Source organism: Anomaloglossus baeobatrachus, chromosome 5, assembly GCF_048569485.1.
Source record: "Anomaloglossus baeobatrachus isolate aAnoBae1 chromosome 5, aAnoBae1.hap1, whole genome shotgun sequence".
Taxonomy (NCBI): Eukaryota; Metazoa; Chordata; class Amphibia; order Anura; family Aromobatidae; genus Anomaloglossus; species Anomaloglossus baeobatrachus.
This window is the reverse complement of record NC_134357.1, coordinates 300974388-300996401: the sequence shown is the minus strand read 5'-3', so window position 1 is coordinate 300996401 and position 22014 is coordinate 300974388. Positions and strand designations below refer to the sequence as shown.

The 22014-nt window shown below is 48.7% G+C and overlaps 1 protein-coding gene across 1 annotated transcript in view; it reads left to right on the top strand.

Annotated features, from left to right (window-relative positions):
• Nucleotides 1–327: 327 nt before the first annotated feature.
• Nucleotides 328–22014, top strand: part of GRIN2C (glutamate ionotropic receptor NMDA type subunit 2C) — a 113944-nt gene continuing 92257 nt past the window's right edge. Inside the window, exon 1 of the mRNA XM_075349659.1 lies at nt 328–729. Within this exon, the coding sequence (XP_075205774.1) occupies nt 328–729 (402 nt within the window). The remainder of the gene's footprint in view (nt 730–22014) is intronic.

Below are 22014 nucleotides of genomic sequence, written 5' to 3'. Positions count from 1 at the left end.
CCATATTACATTGTGATCCTAGATCTTATCATCCCGCTGAGCAGAAACAAACCGAAAATGGCCAATGTGGAGTAACACTATATAGGCCCTTTGCAGTCCAATAACTCATAATGCACAATTCCATTGGCTTTGGAGGTGGAAGTAGGCCATTTACTTCTTGGGCCTCTGTGTGGCTGCCGCCCAGGTTGTACCAATGGTATGTCCACCCCTGTATCATCTAGCCAATATTCCATTTAAAACAATTGTGTTTTGAGTTCCAGCACTGCAATGCCAAAATGCATAAATAACCACATATATATTTTCTTACTTGCAGGTTTCACCTTTGCCATGTACGTGGCCCAGTCACTGGGATGGCTTATTCTTGGTGCTCTTGGTTGTGGTGCTGTAGTAATGGAAACATTGCTTCCCCGAGCTGGAGGACCTGTGGTGAATGTTGCTCTGGTATTTGGTGGGTCACTTCAACAGATGGAGATGGCAGAACCCCTGATTCCAGAAGGATCCTTATCTCTACCTCTTGACATTCACACAGTTACTGTGCTTGTTAACGATAGCGGCCCTGGACCACTCTTGCGCCAATTGTGCCTGGCATTAAAAGGAGCTCATGCGGTTGTGTTTCAAGATAATATTGGAACAGAAGCTGTTGCCCAAATCCTAGATTTCATCTCTTCTCAGACACTTGTACCAATCATTAGCATTAGTGGAGGATCTGCTGTGGTATTGACTCCAAAGGTAAGCTCATACCATCATCAAATTAACCATAGCAAACTGTAAGAAAGCAATTGTTGCCTGCGAGAACTTAAAAACTATCTTTACCCTTTCTAGCATAGGTTTGCCTACAGATGTGCTTGAATATTCTTTGTAATTTGTGCACCACATTGTGATATTTTGGCATGATATTGATGATTTGATGGTTTTACGTAGAACTACAGAGTAATTTGTTGATTTATCTAAATTCATTCATATAGTTTACTGGCACAGAGCTTCTCTTTTGTATCTACCTGGTGTTATGCATTAACATTCCTGCATATACTGTTGAGTTACATTAGCATTATGGTCTATTCAGGACTGTGGGACAACCTTTTATCTCATCATTGACATTTGCAGCAATCTGTGCTGAACTGCAGATGCCATGCCACGATCACATCTAGTTAATGGATACAATATGATGCCATTGTCGGAATTTGAACATATTCAATTCATACTCTAGGCTAAAAACTGTTGCCACGTCCTGCTTTTCCAACTACAAAATAGCAGAAATGATAATGCTTACACCACCTTTATCTGAATGTAAGGCGAAACGTTGGTACATGGCTTAGGAGAACCTCCAATGATTGCTGGAAACAGGGTCAGGAGAGGCTTTGCATGGCTGGGTAAGCAAGAAGACTGCCCACAGGCAGTGAACCCATCACAAGAAAATGACTGCTCTTGCATAACATGTACTTTTACAACTTTATTAGCTAAAATAATTCTGCAATTGCCTTAAAACATGTAAGAACACCTCCATCATAGAGGTCTTCCCCGTGACTGTTGTGGAAACCTTAGGAGAAGGGAATGAATCATGGAGGTTCCTCTTCTTTTTTTTTTGCAATAAGTAGGGATCTATAGAGGACTCCCCTCTCCATGGGTGGCAAAACCCAGCACTATAAGGAATGACTTATTCCAAGAGGTTTTAGAGTGGGATCTAACTACACTACATAAAGAAATCATGTTAGTTTAGAGTAATACTCACTTGCTAGTTTGCTACCATGTACCTGTGATTTGGAGGGAAACTGGTGTTCTATAGTCACTACTTTGTCGACCCGATGAAGATATGGGTCGCTTGATACCTACCAGATGGTCTATAAAGATAGCAAAAATTTGAATTTGAGTTACTTTTAGGAACTCTGCTGTAATGCTGGAGAAACATCATCAAACATAAAGCACATGTTTATGAGTTACTTTTAGGAACTCTGCTTTAAAACTAGAACTACTGGACTCGTGACACCTATATAGAAATACATAGTGCAAAGTAGTCAAAATGACTACCTCAGTAGTTCTAGTGTTAATGCTTGAGAAAGACCATCAAACATGAAGAATATGTTTAAGTGGGAATTTTGATTTATATTTGTCCTCCATCTACAAGCAAGGAGTTCCATAACATTAAGATAAAAATTTTTCAAAAGGTTGCAATTTTGAGAGATCTAATTCAATGTACGGTGAGAGTAATCCCTAAGAAAGCATATGCTGTTGGATGGCCAGGACCATATTTGTCACTAGGCACTTGAGGTCCATTTCCTAGGGCGGCAGGTTGTAAGGAGTAGAGCAACTCAGGGAAAATAATTTTTTTATCCCGCAACCCTGCCTCTTGCTTTACTTCCCAGCACAACTGATGAAACAGGCATAACGGAGGAGGTGAGGAGACCATCAATGCTCCACCTCAGCTCCACAATGTCAGCACTGATTGGTGCAATAACAGTCAGAAGGCTTCTCTCTGCATTACTGCTCCACTAATCAGAGTCAACACACTAACCGAGTGCACGGCTCAGGTAGAGTCTCTCCTCTATAAGAGGAGCCGGAGCCCAACCGCAGTGTAAATAGTACAAGATTATTCAGATGGGCAGCGGGAGTCAAGGTCGGGGCCTGTCACTGCTCTTTGTGACTGCAAAAAGATCCCTCTTATGGGTTACCCCTGGTGGTGCAATGGTATACTTGGTTAAGGTGGGTCCCTGCTGTGCTGGGTCACAGCGGGACATGTTAACATGGGACCCTGCTGTGCTGGGTCCCAGCAGGACATTGGTTGGGCAACACTCGGCTGGGTGTCCTCGAGCCGGTGTAGTGCTGCTGAGGGCACGTGATGAAGCTGGTGTTGCAATCATGTACAATGGACTCTTCATTTACGCCCCCTCCTTTGGCTAGTGGTTATGTTTATGGAATATTACTACATTTTATTGATAAATGTTATTGCTTGTTGGTGTTAATAAATGGGGCTGCTTTGGCCTTTTACATCCAATGTCACGCAGTCGTGTCTTATTTTAAGGTTAAGGAGGGGTAAGTGTGGGATTTTTGGGATGGGTCATTACAGTGAAGCCATCAGTCAGACTTTCCTAAGTCAAGACAAGCCCGAACGCCTGCCCCAAAGGGGCTACAGGGAGGGCGCACATGACTGAGGAGGGATGCTATGCCTGAGGGTTAGTGAAGGGTTAAAGTGTAGTGCTTTTGTGGGGGAAGGTGTGGGGTGGAGCTATGGGGGCTATGGTGCCATGTGAGTGGGCAGGGAGTGGTCAGTGGTGGGAGGGATATATAGGGCAGAACTGTGGGAAGGGGGCAGTCATTCCTTATCTGGCAGATGTCCGGAATGGTCCCGCACTAATTTTAGGATCCTCTGGAGATCGACATGGAGAAGAAAAGAGGATTGACCTTGTCTCAGCAGTCGGCGGAAAGGAGGGGGGTATTTGAAGTCGGTGGACCGCTCAAAGAGCGGGGGGGTGAACCCAGTGCAGGAGCGGGTTACCGCTGGTGGTGCAATGGTATACTTGGTTACCTTGGTTACCTGGTGGTGCAATGGTATACTTGGTTAAGGTGGGTCCCTGCTGTGCAACCAGCTCTGTCTTCACCTATTGTACCATCACACCATCACCCATTCCCTGTAGACTGTGAGGGTCCTCTCTCCTCCTATACCAGTCTGTTTTGTACTGTTAATGATTGTTGTACGTATACCCTCTTTCACTTGTAAAGCGCCATGGAATAAATGGCGCTATAATAATAAATAATAATAACAACTCTACTACATGCTCATATACACACAGCTCTACTATATGCACATACTGTATACACAAACACAGCTCTACTACATGCACATATACACAGAACTCTATTACATGCACATATACACAGAGCTCTATTACATGCACATATACACAAACAAATCTCTACTATATGCACATATGCACACAGCTCTACTACATGCACCTATTGACACACAGCTCTACCTCATGCACATATAGACACACACAGCTCTACTATATGCACACACAGAAACACAAAGCTCTGCTACATGCACACTACATGCTCCTATAGACACACACAGCTCTGCTACATGCACGCTACACACTCCCATAGACACACACGAATCTGCTACATGCACACTACATGCACCCATAGACAAACACAGCTCTGCTACATGCACACTATGTGCTCCTATAGACACAAGGCTCTACTACATGCACACTACACACTCCCATAAACACACACGGCTCTGCTAAATTCACACTACTTGCACCTATAAACACACACAGGTCTGCTACATGCACACTACATGCTCCCATCGAGACACACGACTCTGCTACATGCACACTACATGCACCCATAGACCCATAAACACACACTGCTCTGCTACATGCACACTATGTACTCCTATAGACACAAGCCTCTACTACATGCACACTACACACTCCCATAGACACACACACAACTCTACTACATGCACACTACATGCACCCATAGACACAAACAGCTCTACTACATGCACAATACATGCACCTATAGACAAACAGAGCTCTGCTTCATGCACACTAAATACACCCATAGACACACACAGCTCTACTACATGCTCCTATAGACACACACAGCTCTGCTACATGCACACAACATGCACCTATAGACACACACAGGTCTAATACATGCTGTATAGACACACACAGCTGTTACATGCATCAATAGACACACAGCTCTGCTACATGCACCTATATACATATACAGCTCTGCTACATGCACCTATAGTCAATCACAGCTCTGCTACATGCATACTACCTGCACATATACACACACAGCCCTACAACAGGCACATTTATTTACACACACTTTACATTACCTTACCGCAGTTCCTGATTGGTGCAGAGCAGGAGAGGAGCCACTGGGATCTGCATAGAGGCTGCAGCAGATGAACAGCTTCCAGTTCACCTTTTCGGTCATGTGATCAGGCACATGATTAGTCAGATGACCTGGAAGGTCGCTCACCTTCTCAGCTCCTACACCCTCCGTTCTCGTCCAATACGTTTCCTGTCCTGCTTTGCACCGATCACATAGATCAGTGCAAAGAATGAAGAGAGAGGGCAGCTCTCTATGAGCGGCCCGTGCCCCCCTCATCGCCCTACTAGCGGCCCCGTCCCCTGAGGCCCGGTGAGCAGAGGAATGAAAGGGGAGGGGCCTGGGCTGTTAGCGACTGGACCCCCCTTCTGGCTTCTACTCACCAGGCTCCAAACAGAAGTCACGTTTGTAACGCCTTGATGGCGGCTTTGCGTTTCGGCCTGTTTGTCCTTCTTTGGGTATAAAATAGTCAGAACCTGACTATTTTATACCTGAAGAAGGCTGAATGGGTTGAAATGCGTAGTATTGCCACAAGCTATATGTGAATAAAATAAATATCCTCATCTGGGAACACTCGTTATCCCTTAGCTGCGGACAACATCTTCATATCTGAAGACATCACCGGAGATCATTTCTTCAGCCTCATAGCTCTTTGTGGGGAAGATGACCAGGACCCTTAGTTCAGCACAATACTGCACAGACACCTGGTATCATAAAATAAGTTTTACATAAGGTGACTACTTTATATATGTAGTATATCATAGGTGTTATAGACATTTATAGCTCATACGGTATATCCACATTATTGTCATCACACTGGCACAGCTCTACTTCCCTGAACAGAATGTTGTGCCTGCACCTCCGTCTCATATATTAATTACTGCGTCCGGCTATGCTTTCTACCCTGAGCACTGGTGATGTGAAGGAATGTGCAGGTCTAGCCTCTGAGGAGGAACATACTCTCTGTAAGACATGTCAGCGCATAGCAGAGCATAGCATTATATAAAGACACTTTTAGTTTGACTGTACAAATTGTAAACAACACTGCTGCCAACTTAGGTGGGATATGGCAGTGCACATAACACATACATAGCAGAGCTGTGTATATATAATGTGTTGATAGCAGTGCTGTATGTGTGTATATATATGTATATATATATATGTGTCGCCCTGGGCAAGCCAGGGGACACAGGTCACAACACCACCACACCCCACACTCCAGGTAGGCACATCTGCTAACCAGAAATCCTTGTTGCCTTCCTCCAAGAGTCTGTTGATGCACACCAGGGGGTGGGCCAGGCGGTTGGCTCCGCCCACCAAGGAGCTCACAACTCTGGAGGCAGGAAGTTACCAGGCAGAAAGCTCAGGGAGGAGGAAGTGGAAGGAGTGAGGAGTAGCCCAGGCAGGGGCTAGAGTAAACAACCAAGAAGTGAAAGTGGAGGAAAGAAAAGGAGTAAAGGAGGAAAGCAAGAAGAGGTGACAGCGCAGAGAGAGTGCAAAGCCTGAGAGCCCAGCTGTGTGTAGGGCTAGAACAGCAAGGTCAGCGACGGCGGTGACTGTCCGGAGGGGGACCGTTTGGAAGTTCCTGGAAGGACCCCGTTGGCTGTGTGCCCGGTAGTCTGGAGCAGTGTTCCGAAAGACAGTCAGCACCAGGGCAGGGGCCTCTCGGACCCCGGCAAGGCTAGGAGTCGCCAAATTTGCCGAATCCGTCAGTGAAGGGGACGTAGATTCCCCCAACAACCAAGTCCCGATTGAAGGCAACAGTCCAACCTGTACAACAGAGGCACCGCCACCGCCAGGGCACCAGTCTCTGAGGGCCAGCGCCTGCGGGCAAAGTGTAGTGCTCCTCCGGCCCAGCTTGAAGCCGGGGAGCGGGTTACCGGTGGGGACCCATCGCAACCATCCGTACATACAGGTGCAAGGAAGAGGGACATCACCGTCACCTACCGGGGAAGCAAAGCAGCCGTCTGTGGGACCGTCCTACCAGCCGTTTGGTTTACCGTACAAACTGTGTCCAAGTCTCAGGCTGAGTGAGTACCATAGTGCCGCAAGGCACAGCGCTGCCCCCGCGTCCCTGCGCCCACCAGGCCCTGCACCTCACAAGCCATCACCGGGCCCCGGGATCACCAACCCCTACCCACGGAGGGGCAACACAACACCTGGCTGCTCCCCATCACCATCCCCGGGATCCCCGCATTGAGCAGCGGTGGTGCTACACATCACCACAACCGTGGGTGGCGTCACGGACATTATCCCAACACCCCAAACAACCCCCCTTTCACTCACGGGCGAGGAGTGCCGCTCGAGAAACCCCGGGATCCGGCCTACGGCTCGAGCCACCACTGAGCAGCTGCCGGACCCGAGCAGAAGGGGTGAGCGCGGTGTGCTGACACCCTCCTCCCCGCCCGCGACAACTTGGCGTCACGAACAGGATCTTACCACTCTGCCGTCTGGTAGAGGTGCGCCTTGTTACCGCCGGAGGTATCCGGCAGAAAAATTTCAGAAGCCGCCATCTTTGGCGCGAAAAGTTCCCGCTCGAGCGTCTTCTCGAGCAGTAGAGGCGCGAAGGCCAAAACCCCGCCCCGAGAGAGGAGGGGCCGGAAAGAGCTAAGGGGGACGGAAACAAGATGTCTGCGCCCGACGGAGCCGCTGGAGGAGCGGTGGTCGCAGCCGCAGCGGCACCCGCGGATGGGAATGGGCCTGCCCAGGTCCCGGCCGTACCGGCGGGAGGTGCCGCGGCCCCCGCGCTTGCTCAGGTTATGCCGTTTTCCTTGCCCTATGCGCCCGGAGCTGCCTGGCTACCGCAGTATGACGGGAAACCGGATGCCTTACAGGCCTTCCGGAAAAAGCTTAACCCGTTGCTAGAGCTGTACCCCCTGACTGATAAGCAACGTTCAGCGATAGTGCTAGGCCAGTTAACCGGTGCGGCGGAGCAGGAAGCGGAGACCTGGGCCGAGGGGGACCGGCTCTCTGTAGCCACCATCTTCGAGAAGCTACAGACTGCCTTCGAGACCCGGACTGAAGCTGAGCTGAGGATGCAGTTTTACCAGTGCCGGCAACGAGCTGGGGATAGCATTCGGGACTATGCTCTACGTCTGCAGACCGCCCTCCGCACGCTGAAGCGGGTGAACTCTATTAATGAGGCGGATAGCAACAAGATGTTAGTGGAGCAATTTGCGCAGGGGATGAGGTCCCCTGAGGATCGTAAACAACTCCGGATGTGGGCCCTGGAACACCCTGATGTGGACTTTGCTGTGTTAAAGGAGCGGGCTATCAAAGCACTACAGCCCCCAGCTGCTGAAGTTCTGGAACCCGTCCCGTGGCCCGTCGAGACAGCTCCCGTTGTGGCGGCCCCAGCCAAACCAACCTCCTTAATACCTGCAGCCTCGAGCAGCACAGTGGAAGAACTGGCAGCCCAGGTCCGTCGCCTGGACGGAGACCTTGCCAAGATCCTTGCTGCGCTACAACCTCTGACCAGATCTCAGCCTCCAGCACAGATACAGCTTGCTGACAGTCCCGAAGATGTTCCCTGGATGCAGCGGAGAAGCGCTAACAACCCGCGGAGCAGACCTCCAATCTGCTACAAGTGCCGTAAGCCGGGCCATTATTACCGACAGTGCCCGTTAAACGAGCAACCCCTGGGGCCCCGGGCCAATCCTCAGGAGTAGAACACCGTGGCCCCCCGGACTGGCGAGACCGATATGTCGGGGCCCGCCCCATCATCCCCGTGGCTGTGGACGGCATACCAGTGATGTCTCTCTTGGACACTGGATCACAGGTAACTACCATCCCGTACACGTTGTATCAGCGATATTGGGCCACAGACGAGCTGGCGCCTCCAGACAATAGTATAAATTTGATTGCCGCTAATGGACTTCCATTGACCCAGGTGGGGTATAAACAGGTGGCTATGACAGTGGGGCAAGCTGAACTGCAACACCAGGGTATGATTGTGATCATGAATGAACCGAGTGATCATAACCCGAAAATAGTGCTGGGAACCAATGTGATGGAACACTGCATGGCTGATGTGTTGAACCTATTGCAACAGCTAGCCGCCACGGCGGCGGGGAGCCGGCAGAGGGCTGTGCAGCGTGAGATCCGCGCCCTGATGTACCGCCAGCATGTAAGCTCAACCGGAGGGGAGATTGGTGGAGTGCGAGTGATGGATGTTGCTCCATTGACTGTGCCCCCTAGGAGTGAGATGATGATCTGGTGTAGGGCAGCAGTAGGGCCTCAGGGACGTGACTACCCTGCGATGATGGAGCCCATGCCTTCCGAGCACTGGCCCACTGTAGTAGCCGCCCGAGGGGTGGTAGATGTGAAGAAGGGGAGAGTGCCTGTGAGAGTGTTGAACTGTGGGGAGGAAGAAGTCAGGCTCCCCCGGTATGCCACCATTGCCAAGCTGCTCACCCTGGACCCTCACACTATCCAGGAAGCCAGTCCATCCACACTCCCACCTACCACCAGCACTTCCCCACCCCAGGGGGACACCAAGGAGTGGCACCAACAGCTACATGTGGGCACTGATGATACCCCTACACATCACAGGGCAGGGGTACACAGGGTGGTGCAGGAGTACGAACAGGTTTTCAGTAAGCACCCCCTAGACTTTGGGCAGATCAAGGGGGTACAACACCACATTCCCACGGGTGAACATCCCCCTATCAAAGAGAGGTATAGACCTATTCCCCCTGCACATTACCAGTGTGCCAAAGATATGTTAAAGAATATGAAGGAGGCAGGGGTTATTCGGGACAGTTGTAGTCCCTGGGCCGCTCCGTTGGTACTGGTCAAGAAGAAGGATGGTACCATGCGGATGTGTGTAGACTACCGGAAGATCAACCAGATAACCCATAAAGATGCCTATCCATTGCCTCGTATTGAAGAATCTTTGGCTGCACTAAGAACTGCAAACTACTTCTCGACCCTTGACCTCACCAGCGGATACTGGCAAGTGGCCGTGGCCCCAGAGGACCGGGAGAAGACCGCCTTCACCACCCCGATGGGGCTCTGCGAATTCAATAGCATGCCGTTTGGGTTGTGCAATGCCCCCGGGACCTTCCAACGGCTTATGGAGTGCTGTCTGGGACATTTAAACTTCGAGACCGTCCTGCTGTATTTGGATGATGTGATTGTTTATTCCCGGACGTATGAAGCCCATCTGGAACACCTGGCCGAGGTGTTCGCGTCCCTTGCCAAGTACGGGATGAAGTTGAAGCCCTCAAAATGCCACCTGCTGAAACCCAGGGTGCAATATCTAGGGCACGTGGTGAGTGCGGATGGTGTCGCCCCCGACCCTGAGAAGATCACTGCCATCCAAAGCTGGCCGAGGCCCACTACAGTGAGAGAAGTAAGGCAGTTTCTGGGTCTGGTGGGGTACTATCGGCGCTTTATAAAGGGGTACACGAAGATGGCCGCCCCCATGCAAGATCTCCTTGTGGGACAGACCAAAGGTGGTAGACCCGTCGGAGCCCCATTGTCGTGGGAGGACAAGCATGAGGAGTCCTTTTGCCAGTTGAAGGCGGCCCTGACCGGAGAAGAGGTCTTGGCGTACCCTGACTACGAGCGCCCATTCATCCTCCACACGGAGGCCAGTAATGTGGGGCTAGGAGCGGTCCTCTCCCAGGTCCAGGATGGAAAGGAGAAGGTGATCGCCTACGCCAGCCGAAAACTCCGACCGACCGAAAGGAACCCTGAGAACTATAGCTCTTTCAAGCTCGAGCTACTGGCATTGGTGTGGGCTATCACGGAGCGGTTCCGTCACTATTTGGCGGCAGCAAAATTCACCGCATTCACGGACAACAATCCGCTGACTCACCTGAACACGGCCAAGTTGGGCGCGCTGGAGCAGCGGTGGGTAGCCCGGTTAGCCAACTATGATTTCACCATAAAGTACCGAGCTGGTCGTGTCAACATCAATGCAGATGCACTCTCCCGGATGCCCCATTTGTCAGAAGAGGGGTGCGAGGATGACGACCTCGAGGAGATTGAGTTGCCTGCGTTTCACCAGCCGCCTCCTGAGAGGGTACAAGTATGTCAGCAAAGGGTGGATCTGGACCCGCGGCCCAGTCAAGAGTGGAAGGACGCCCAGGACCAAGCGCCGGCTGTCCGCCTTGTCAAGACTCTGGTGGAACAAGGCGCCATGGGAATGGACCCTAGCGCTCCGGCCGAAGCCCAACGCTTGTGGAAAGAACGAAAACGGCTCTACCTACACCAAGGGAGGCTGTGCCGTGAGCTGATCAACCCAAAGACCCATGAGAAAATATGCCAGTTGATCGTTCCTCAAGCTGAGGTCGCTACTGTCCTGCGGGCATACCATGATGGTGCTGGCCACTTCGGGTGGAAAAAGCTGGAGATGCTGTTGAGGGAGCGGTTCTATTGGAGTGGGATGCGGGAATCGGTGGAAGCCTGGTGCCGAGAGTGCGGTCCTTGTACACTGAGGAGAAAGGACGAGACTAGCCAGAGGGCACCATTACATCCCATCGTTACCCATCAGCCGCTGGAACTGGTCGCCCTGGACCATGTCAAGCTCACCCCTAGCCGAAGTGAGTATACCTACGCATTGACCATGGTAGACCACTACTCAAGATTTATGGTGGTAGTCCCCGTTAAGGACCTAACTGGTCGAACCGCTGCTCGAGCGTTCCAGGCTTATTTCTGCCGACCCCATGGGTACCCCGAGAAGGTGCTGACAGACCAAGGTCCGGCTTTTGAAGCAGAAGTGTTTCACGAATTCTGCCAGTTGTACGGCTGCAAGAAGATCCGGACCACTCCGTACCACGCCCAAACCAACGGCATGTGCGAGAAAATGAATCACTTGGTCCTGGGGCTCCTCAAGACGCTGCCGCTGGAAGAACGGAACATGTGGCCGGAAAAGTTGCCCGACTTGGTCGACATGTACAATAATATCCCGTCCAGCTCGACGAAGTGCACCCCAGCGTATCTGATGAGGGCTCGGCCTGGCCGCCTGCCGGTGGATCTGGAGATGGGGTTGGAGGCCCCGGAAGCACTCCCTTCAACGGCAGAGTGGGAAAGTCGGAGGAGGGCACAGTACCGGCAAATCCAGGAGTATGTGGAGAAAAACCTCGGTCGAAGTCGAGAACAGCAAGAGCACCGGTTCAATCAGAAGGCGGCCGCAGGTCCTTTCCAGCCAGGAGATGTGGTGCTGAAACGGAAGAGAAAAGCCCACAAGCTGGATGATCAGTGGGAGCAGGTCCCTTACATCATACAACCCACAGCCTGGGAAGATGGGAAGACCTACCAGATCAGTCGTGACCAAGGGGGCACCCTGGCCACTGTTTCCCGGGACCATCTAAAAAAATGCCCCCCAGCGTTGAAGGCAGAGGCTGAAGTACCGGTTCCTCCACCCGTGGAGAAGGCAGCAGAGGTAATCCACACTGTAATGGGTGACTTCCCAGCAAACTGGCCTACACAGAACGGCGCGGTGATACTTCCAGTGATACTGTTCCCACAACCCGTGGATGAAGAAGTAGTGGAAGCGGTTAACCGTGAGCCAGAATCAGTGCCAGTACCCAGGGATGAACCTGTACCCAGCCCCCCTATACCTCCGCCTGCCCCACACTATAGCAGGGAGGAGGAACCGATTGTTCCCTCTACCCCACTGTCTAGCAACACTGACACGAAGGTCCACCCGTTCCAACCTAGGTAGACCCCCACTTAGGTACAGGGAGACCGTTCTATGAGTAAAAGGGGTCCGCAAATGTAAAAGAGTGTTGTGTGTCTGTTGAAAAAGTTTGAAAGTTTGCCAAAGTTGAAAGATGATGAAAAATGATTATCCGAGTTTTCACCTGATTCACCGTGTGATTTGCAACCGGCTGGAGCCGGCACCGTTGTCCCCGTGGGGACCGTTTAAAGTTTAAAAATGCATGGGAACTAGCCATGGACAAGCCCGTGAACTCTGCAGGGCAACCACAAACGTTAGTGGCTTGTAAATATGTTGGGTACCGTTACCGTTTCCGCAGTGCCGCCTCCGGAGAGGCAGGTTGGAGGGAGGGCCCTGAGCAGAGCAGGCCAGGGCCCAGCCACCAAAGGAACCGGTGGCTACCCTCTGGAGGGAAGGACAGATCCCGCTCGGGTACCGTGTGCTGGACTGTGGGTCAAGGGGTGCTGCCTGGGTTTTAGGGGCAGCATCAGGGCCAGGTTACTTGGGTGGGAGAGAGCGGAAACCGTGACCGTATACCGTTGAAACGTTAAAAGTAAATGTGCCTCCCGTCTTGGGAAGAGTTATTGAGAATGTTATGTTTGTTTAACCCTGTTATCCCCTTTTTACAGAAAAATAAAACCGGTGTAGGACGGCAGCCCGCGGACGGTCTGCGTTTTGCTAAGGGGGAATGTGTCGCCCTGGGCAAGCCAGGGGACACAGGTCACAACACCACCACACCCCACACTCCAGGTAGGCACATCTGCTAACCAGAAATCCTTGTTGCCTTCCTCCAAGAGTCTGTTGATGCACACCAGGGGGTGGGCCAGGCGGTTGGCTCCGCCCACCAAGGAGCTCACAACTCTGGAGGCAGGAAGTTACCAGGCAGAAAGCTCAGGGAGGAGGAAGTGGAAGGAGTGAGGAGTAGCCCAGGCAGGGGCTAGAGTAAACAACCAAGAAGTGAAAGTGGAGGAAAGAAAAGGAGTAAAGGAGGAAAGCAAGAAGAGGTGACAGCGCAGAGAGAGTGCAAAGCCTGAGAGCCCAGCTGTGTGTAGGGCTAGAACAGCAAGGTCAGCGACGGCGGTGACTGTCCGGAGGGGGACCGTTTGGAAGTTCCTGGAAGGACCCCGTTGGCTGTGTGCCCGGTGGTCTGGAGCAGTGTTCCGAAAGACAGTCAGCACCAGGGCAGGGGCCTCTCGGACCCCGGCAAGGCTAGGAGTCGCCAAATTTGCCGAATCCGTCAGTGAAGGGGACGTAGATTCCCCCAACAACCAAGTCCCGATTGAAGGCAACAGTCCAACCTGTACAACAGAGGCACCGCCACCGCCAGGGCACCAGTCTCTGAGGGCCAGCGCCTGCGGGCAAAGTGTAGTGCTCCTCCGGCCCAGCTTGAAGCCGGGGAGCGGGTTACCGGTGGGGACCCATCGCAACCATCCGTACATACAGGTGCAAGGAAGAGGGACATCACCGTCACCTACCGGGGAAGCAAAGCAGCCGTCTGTGGGACCGTCCTACCAGCCGTTTGGTTTACCGTACAAACTGTGTCCAAGTCTCAGGCTGAGTGAGTACCATAGTGCCGCAAGGCACAGCGCTGCCCCCGCGTCCCTGCGCCCACCAGGCCCTGCACCTCACAAGCCATCACCGGGCCCCGGGATCACCAACCCCTACCCACGGAGGGGCAACACAACACCTGGCTGCTCCCCATCACCATCCCCGGGATCCCCGCATTGAGCAGCGGTGGTGCTACACATCACCACAACCGTGGGTGGCGTCACGGACATTATCCCAACACCCCAAACAACCCCCCTTTCACACACGGGCGAGGAGTGCCGCTCGAGAAACCCCGGGATCCGGCCTACGGCTCGAGCCACCACTGAGCAGCTGCCGGACCCGAGCAGAAGGGGTGAGCGCGGTGTGCTGACACCCTCCTCCCCGCCCGCGACATATATATATATACTTATACAATGTGTATATGTATATATACATATATACATACATATACATACACACGCAAATGCATCTGCTGTTACTATTCACATATTGCAGTATATTATATCAGCGACCAAGCAATTGCATCAGCAAGTCCCTTGCTGTAATTTAAAAACAAGGTTTAAAAAATGTAAGGTTATAGTGAAAACCTATAAATTGAAGTAAAAGAAACAAAACATGTTCTCTGAAACAAAATCTGTAAAAAAAAACAAAACACAAATTTAGCACTGCAATTTTAATAGTCCATAGTATAAAAGGCACAAAAAATTTATAGGGAACCTGTTAGCTGTTTATTAAGCCCCAAAGTAACATCATTATCACACTGAAGTACCTCCAGATGATTACATCTACAGTGCCTTGTGAAAGTATTCGGCCCCCTTGAATTTTTCAACCTGTTCCCACATTTCAGATTTCAAACATAAAGATAAACAATTTTAATGTTATGGTGAAGAATCAACAAGTAGGACACAATTGTGAAGGTGAACGATATTTATTGCTTATTTTCAAGTTTTGTAAAAAATAAATTACTGAAAATTGGGGCGTGCAATATTATTCGTCCCCTTTGAGTTAATACTTTGTAGCGTCACCTTTTGCTGCGACTACAGCTGCAAGTCGCTTGGTGTATGTCTCTATCAGTTTTGCACATCGAGAGACTGAAATTCTTGCCCATTCTTCCTTTGCAAAAAGCTGGAGCTGAGTGAGGTTGGATGGAGAGCGTTTGTGAACAGCAGTTTTCAGCTCTTTCCACAGATTCTCGATTGGATTCAGGTCTGGACTTTGACTTGGCCATTCTAACACCTGGATATGTTTATTTGTGAACCATTCCATTGTAGATTTTGCTTTATGTTTGGGATCATTGTCTTGTTGGAAGACAAATCTCCGTCCCAGTCTCAGGTCTTTTGCAGACTCCAACAGGTTTTCTTCAAGAATGGTCCTGTATTTGGCTCCATCCATCTTCCCATCAATTTTAACCATCTTCCCTGTCTCTGCTGAAGAAAAGCAGGCCCAAACCATGATGCTGCCACCAACATGTTTGACATTTGTAATGAAAAGAAATTGAGATAATCATCATTACAGATACTTTACTGAGATTATATTACTTTAGGGTCTAAAAAAATAGCTGACAGGTTCCCTTTAACCCCTTTAGGACGAAGCCAGTTTTGTACTTAATGACCAGGCCATTTTTTGCAATTTTGACCAGTGTCCATTTATAAGGCTATAACTCTGGAACGCTTCAATGGATCCCGGTGATTCTGAGATTGTTTTTTCGTGACATATTGGGCTTCATGTTAGAGGTAAATTTAGGATGATATTTTTTTTTTTTTTTTGTGAAAAAATATGAAATGTGACAAAAAAAATTAAAATTTTGCAATTTTCAAACTTTTAATTTTTATGCCCATAAACCAGAGAGTTATGTCACACAAAATAGTTAATAAACAACATTTCCCACATGTCTACTTTACATCATCACAATTTTTGAAACAAAATTTTTTGGGGTTAGGAAGTTATAAGGGGTCAAAGTTCATCAGCAATTTCCCATTTTTTCAAGAAAATTTACAAAACCATTTTTTTAGGGACCACATCACATTTGAAGTGACTTTGAGAGGCCTAGATGACAGAAAATACCCAAAAGTGACCCCATTCTAAAATCTGCACCCCTCAAGGTACTCAAAACCACATCAAAGAAGTTTATTAACCCTTCAGGTGCCTCACATGAACTAAAGTAATGTGGAATGAAAAAAAAAAAAAATAACATTTTACCCAAAAATGTTGCTTTAGCATCAATTTTCTCACTTTTTCAAGAGGTAGCTCCAAAAATTGGAGCTCACACTTTGTTACCCACTTTCTTATGAGCGCGCCGATACCCCACATGTGGCGAGAAACCTCTGTACGGGCACATGGTAGAGCTTGGAACGAAAGGAGCAATATTTGAATTTTTGAAAGCAAATTTGGCAGAAACAGATTGCGGGCACCATGTTACATTTACAGGTCCCCTAAGGTACCTAAACAGCAGAAACCCCCCTCAAGTGACTCCATTTTGGAAACTAGACCCCTTAAGGCTTCTATCTAGGGGTATAGTGAGCATTTTGGACTGACAGGTACTTCACAGAATTTGCTAACATTAGGTTGTCATATTGAAAATTTTCATTTTTTTAGCAAAAATGTTGCTTTAGCATCAATTTTCTCACTTTTTCAAGAGGTAGCTCCAAAAATTGGAGCTCACACTTTGTTACCCACTTTCTTATGAGCGCGCCGATACCCCACATGTGGCGAGAAACCTCTGTACGGGCACATGGTAGAGCTTGGAACGAAAGGAGCAATTTTTGAAAGCAAATTTGGCTGAATTTGGAATATATTCTCAAATTTGCAGAGCTTTTGGGTTTCAAGAACAGAAAAACCCCATAAATGTCTTTGTAAGTTATACCCTGTAATGTATTTGTTTACAGAGGTAGGGAGTAGTTTGACACCATTTTTTATGCAGCTGATGCCTATTATAGATGGTGCACCATTTGGTCTTCAGGGTAAAACTGATGGAATCCCAGAACCTATTCAAAGCTTACAGAGACATTGTGCTACCAAACAAGAAAATCCTTCCAGGAATTATTACTCACAAAAGGGCGGCATGCCCCTAAAAACACATTTACTGGACTTGGTCTTGCTAACAAAACAGTTGTAGAAGGAAGAATAAACTTTATTGGACGGAAGGGCAAAATGTTCAAATGTGGAGGAGTTGGCAGCCACTATGTGGCAAACCTGAGTGTGCCAAAGATGACAGAACACCAGCAGGGCCGGAAGGACAGCTTTATCTTCCAAATAACTGGTCGTACAATGTCTTCTTAGCTCCATCAATCCCTATATGAGGGACAAATGTGCCAAGCGACATGGTACATCATAACAGGCTCCTGCCCGCCAAGGTAGGAACCGCTATGTGCACAAAACGACCAATCCGTTACAGAATTCTGAAAGTATTGTTCGATGCAGGTGGTTCGGCAAGAACCCTGCAGTAAAGCCCATAGTGTTTGAATATGGCACAGCATCATTGTTAGGGGATCCTCCAATAAAATGATCATGCCCATAATACCAAGATAAATGCAAAGAAAAGTTTTGTGTAGTAAGACCTAGTGGTAATATGAGTCAAACTAAAATAATTGGTAAAAAAAATGTTTGAGTAATGAAGTCCTGGAAAGTTGTCAAATGATGAGACTTTTCAAGAACGTTAGTGGGGTCCACACTCTGGAGTCTAAAGACGTGGGCATGTGGACTGGGTTTCGTCTGAATAATTGTTTGGTATGTGATGATAAAGTCCTGGAATTAATTGTGAAATGGGGTAAAATGTGTTTTACTGCTGAAAATTTTCTCTTTATTACTAGTCCAAGAAAAAAAAATTACTGAACAGAAATATAAAAGTAAAGTATTTTCAAAATTAAAAAAAAGCTGCTACCACACAGTTTGGTGTAATTTATTTATGCCAATTAATAATTGAGGGATGTGTGATAGGTTTCAAAACAGGGGGAGATGCAAAGGCCTGGTTGGGAGGGGCACATGGGGCAGAAGTACCGGGAATCGCTCCTTGTGCCGTGCTTTCTACAAACACGGCATCTTTTTTGGGGATACCTTTGGGTGGGAGTGGAAGGGATGGGGCGAATGAAATGACGCTCGGAAAGTCTCCGGACATCCTCTGACTCGAAGGCTTCCTCCTGTGCCTCCGAGTCAAAGAGGAGGCTCTCAATAATTTTCTCCTGGTATTGGAGGAAAGAGAGCGGTCCTTGAGATTTTCTATAGAGGATGAAGCTATTATAGGTAGCAACCTGTAGGAGATAGATTGCTACCTTTTTATACCAGGTTTTGGTTTTTCGCTTCACTAGATAAGGCTGAAGCACCTGGTCAGACAAATCTACACCTCCCATGAACTTATTGTAGTCTGCGACACAGAGCGGCTTCTGTTTGTCACTGGTGGCGCCCCTGTCCCTGACCGTCACAGTGGTGTCCGCATGCAATGTGGTCAGCATGAAAACATCCTTGCGGTCTCTCCATTTTATGGCAAGAAGATGGTCACTTGCCATTGAGGAGGACGCACCCTTCTCCACACGTTTAGACACCAACTGTGGGGGTAGACCAACTCTGTTTTTTCTGATTGTTCCACAGGCCCCTGTGTTTGCAGCGTGGAGGGATTTAGAAAGGGGGACACTGGTATAGTAATTATCAGTATACACGTGATAGCCTTTCTCAAGGAAGGGGGTCATTAGCTCCCAAACAATTTTGCCAGGGATGCCAATTGTCTGGGGGCAGTTTGGGGGGTTGATTTGGCGGTCCCTCCCTTCGTAAATGAGAAAGGCACACGTGTAACCGGTTGTGCTTTCGCACATTTTGTATAATTTTATACCATATTTGGCACGCTTGGAGGGGATAAATTGGCGGAAAGACAGACGGCCCTTATAGCTCATAAGGGACTCGTCTATAGAAACATTTTTGTCAGGGGTATACGAATTTAGGAAGGTAGTTTTTAGAAGGGATATTAGGGGTCTCAATTTATAAAGTCGGTCATAGTTTGGGTCATTTCTTTGGAGGGCTTGGGAATTATCGTTAAAGTGCAGGAATCGCAAAAGGGTCTCATATCGGGATCGGGTCATGATGGCTGCAAACACAGGGGTGCTGTGCACTGTTTTTGTTGCCCAGTACGAGCGGAGTGTAGATTTTTTCACTAACCCCATGTTAAAAGTTATGCCCAAAAACTTTTTAAGTTCGGGGACATTTGTGGGGATCCAGGAGCGGGAATGGATGGAGGTAGGATGTTGGGATATATATTGACGGGCATATAAATTGGTTTGGTGGACAAATAATTGGAGGACTTCTGGGGTAACATAAATTTGGAAAAAATCTAATGGGGTAAAATTTGTGACATTTACATTTATACCGGGGGTTGCTACAAACGGAGGAATTTGAGGGGAGAAGGACGGGTCAGGATACCATAGTGGCCGGGGAAGGGCACTACTTGGACCTGCCTCTGACGTTTCAGCAGTGACGACCGACTCCGCTACCATCGGGCTGTCGGATCCCGAGGAGGAAGCCGAGTCGTCACCATCCGAAAATCGCTCGATTTCAGAGGCAGACTCTGTATCCGAGCCTGAACTGCCGGAGGCAAGAAGCATGTATGCCTGCTCGGCGGTAAATGTTCTCCGCGCCATTACAGTATTTTTCACTGCCTAGCAAAAAAAAGAAAAAAAAATACTACAAATTTTTTTTTTTTTTTAAATTTTTTGAAAATTTTTTTTTAGATTTTTTTAACCCTAACCCTGATCCTAACCCTGATCCTAACCCTGATCTAACCCTGATCTAACCCTGATGCTAACCCTGATGCTAACCCTGATGCTAACCCTGATCTAACCCTGATATAAGAAAAAAAAAAATCTAAAATAAAAATTCTAACTAAGGGGGGATTCTGACGGAGGTGATGAGGATATTTGGGGGGGGGATATTTTGGGTGAGGATATTGGGGATGAGGATGACTGATTTATAATAAAAATTGGTGTTTTTTTTTCTGACAGAAACGGCAGCAAATGTAGTCTCTCTCTCTCTTCTCTCCCAGATCAACTACAAGGGAGAGAAGAGGGAGGCAGACCCAAATGCTGCCATTTCCAAAATATTTGGGGTATTTGATCACTGTGATAGGGTCTAACACAGTGTTCAAATGTCAGGAACCAATGAAATAAATTCCTGACGTTGCTAGGTGGAAGGAGGCAGACTTTAGCGGTCGAACTGCGCATGCGCCCGCCATTTTACACGGACACGAGAAGGAGGGGGGCCGGGGGAATGCCGTGGGAACTCGGTAACGAGACCCAGGTACCGGGGGGGGACCGAGAGGGACCGGACAAGGACCGATCTCTCACATTTGACTGTTAGATCACGTCAAATGTGAGAGAAACCATTAAAATGCATTAAAAACCGGCATTTCATTTTGCAGGTACATGCTTGCCGTTATTCGGTTAATAACGGCGATCACCGTACCTTTAAATGAAAAAACCGGCCTGAACCGTAATCTCCAGGGTCTCAGCTACCCCCGGCAGCTGAGACCCCGGAAATTTTCCGACTCTGGGGGGCGCTAGACCCTTTTTTCCGACCGCCGTTAAAAAGCGGCGGATCGGAAAAAGTACCCGAATATGCCGCCGTTAAAAGGCGTATCGGCGGTCGTAAAGGGGTTAATATACAAGTGTATCTCAATAAATTAGAATATCATCAAATAGTTAATTTATTTCAGTAATTCAATACAAAAAGGGAAATGCATATATTATATAAAGTCATTACACACAGAGTGATCTATTTCAAGTGTTTATTTCTGTTAATGTTGATGATTATGGCTTACAGCCAATGAAAACCCAAAAGCCCTTATCTCAGAAAATTAGAATATTATATAAGACCAACTGAAAAAATGATTTTAAACTCAGAAATGTTGGCCTACTGAAAAGTGTGTACAGTAAATGCACTCAATACTTGGTCGGGGCTCCTTTTGCAGGAATTATTGCATCAATGTGGCGTGGCATGGAGGCGATCAGCCTGTGTCATTGCTGAGGTGCTATGCATCTTCTTCCATTCGGAGAGCTGTTAGAGATGCCAGGAGAACAGATAATCAGAAGAGGGATAAAGAAATGATTAAAACGCAACAGTAATGGAGAAAGCAGAGGTCAGAGCAAGCAGAGGAAATAAAACAGAGCAAAGAGAAAGAAGGAGCAGACAGCAGAATGAGCAGAGCAAACAGAGCAGAACAAACAAGAAGAAGCAGAGAACAGAAGAAACAGAAAGAAAAAGCAGAGGATAGGATCTTAACACAACCAGGAGGACCCACCCACAGGAAGTGCAGCAGGGAGGCCAGAGCCACTAAAATGATTTCTCATATCACAGGGGCAGGTGAGTATTATAATCTACACAAATATCTACCTGTAACAATACAGAAAGAAACTGCCCTGTGTTGTTACATCACTGTGTGTATCACCCCTGTGCTGTGACATCACTGTGTGCATCACCCCTATGCTGTGACATCACTGCATCCCTGTGTGTATCACCCCTGTGCTATGACATCACTATGTGCATCACCCCTGGGCTGTGACATCACTGTGTGCATCACCCCTGTGCTGTGACATCACTGTGTGCATCACCCCTAAGCTGTGACATCACTGTGTGAATCACCCCTGTGCTGTGACATCACTGTGTGCATCACCCTTGTGCTGTGACATCACTTTGTGCATCACCCCTGTGCTGTGAGATCACTATGTGCATCACCCATGTGCTGTGACATCACTTTGTGCATCACCCCTGTGCTGTGAGATCACTGTGTGCATCACCCATGTGCTGTGACATCACTGTGCATCACCCCTGTGCTGTAACATCACTGTGAGCATCACCCCTGTGCTGTGACATCACTGTGTGAATCACCCCTGTGCTGTGACATCACTGTGTGCATCACCCCTGTGCTGTGACATCACTGTGTGAATCACCCCTGTGCTGTGACATCACTGTGTGCA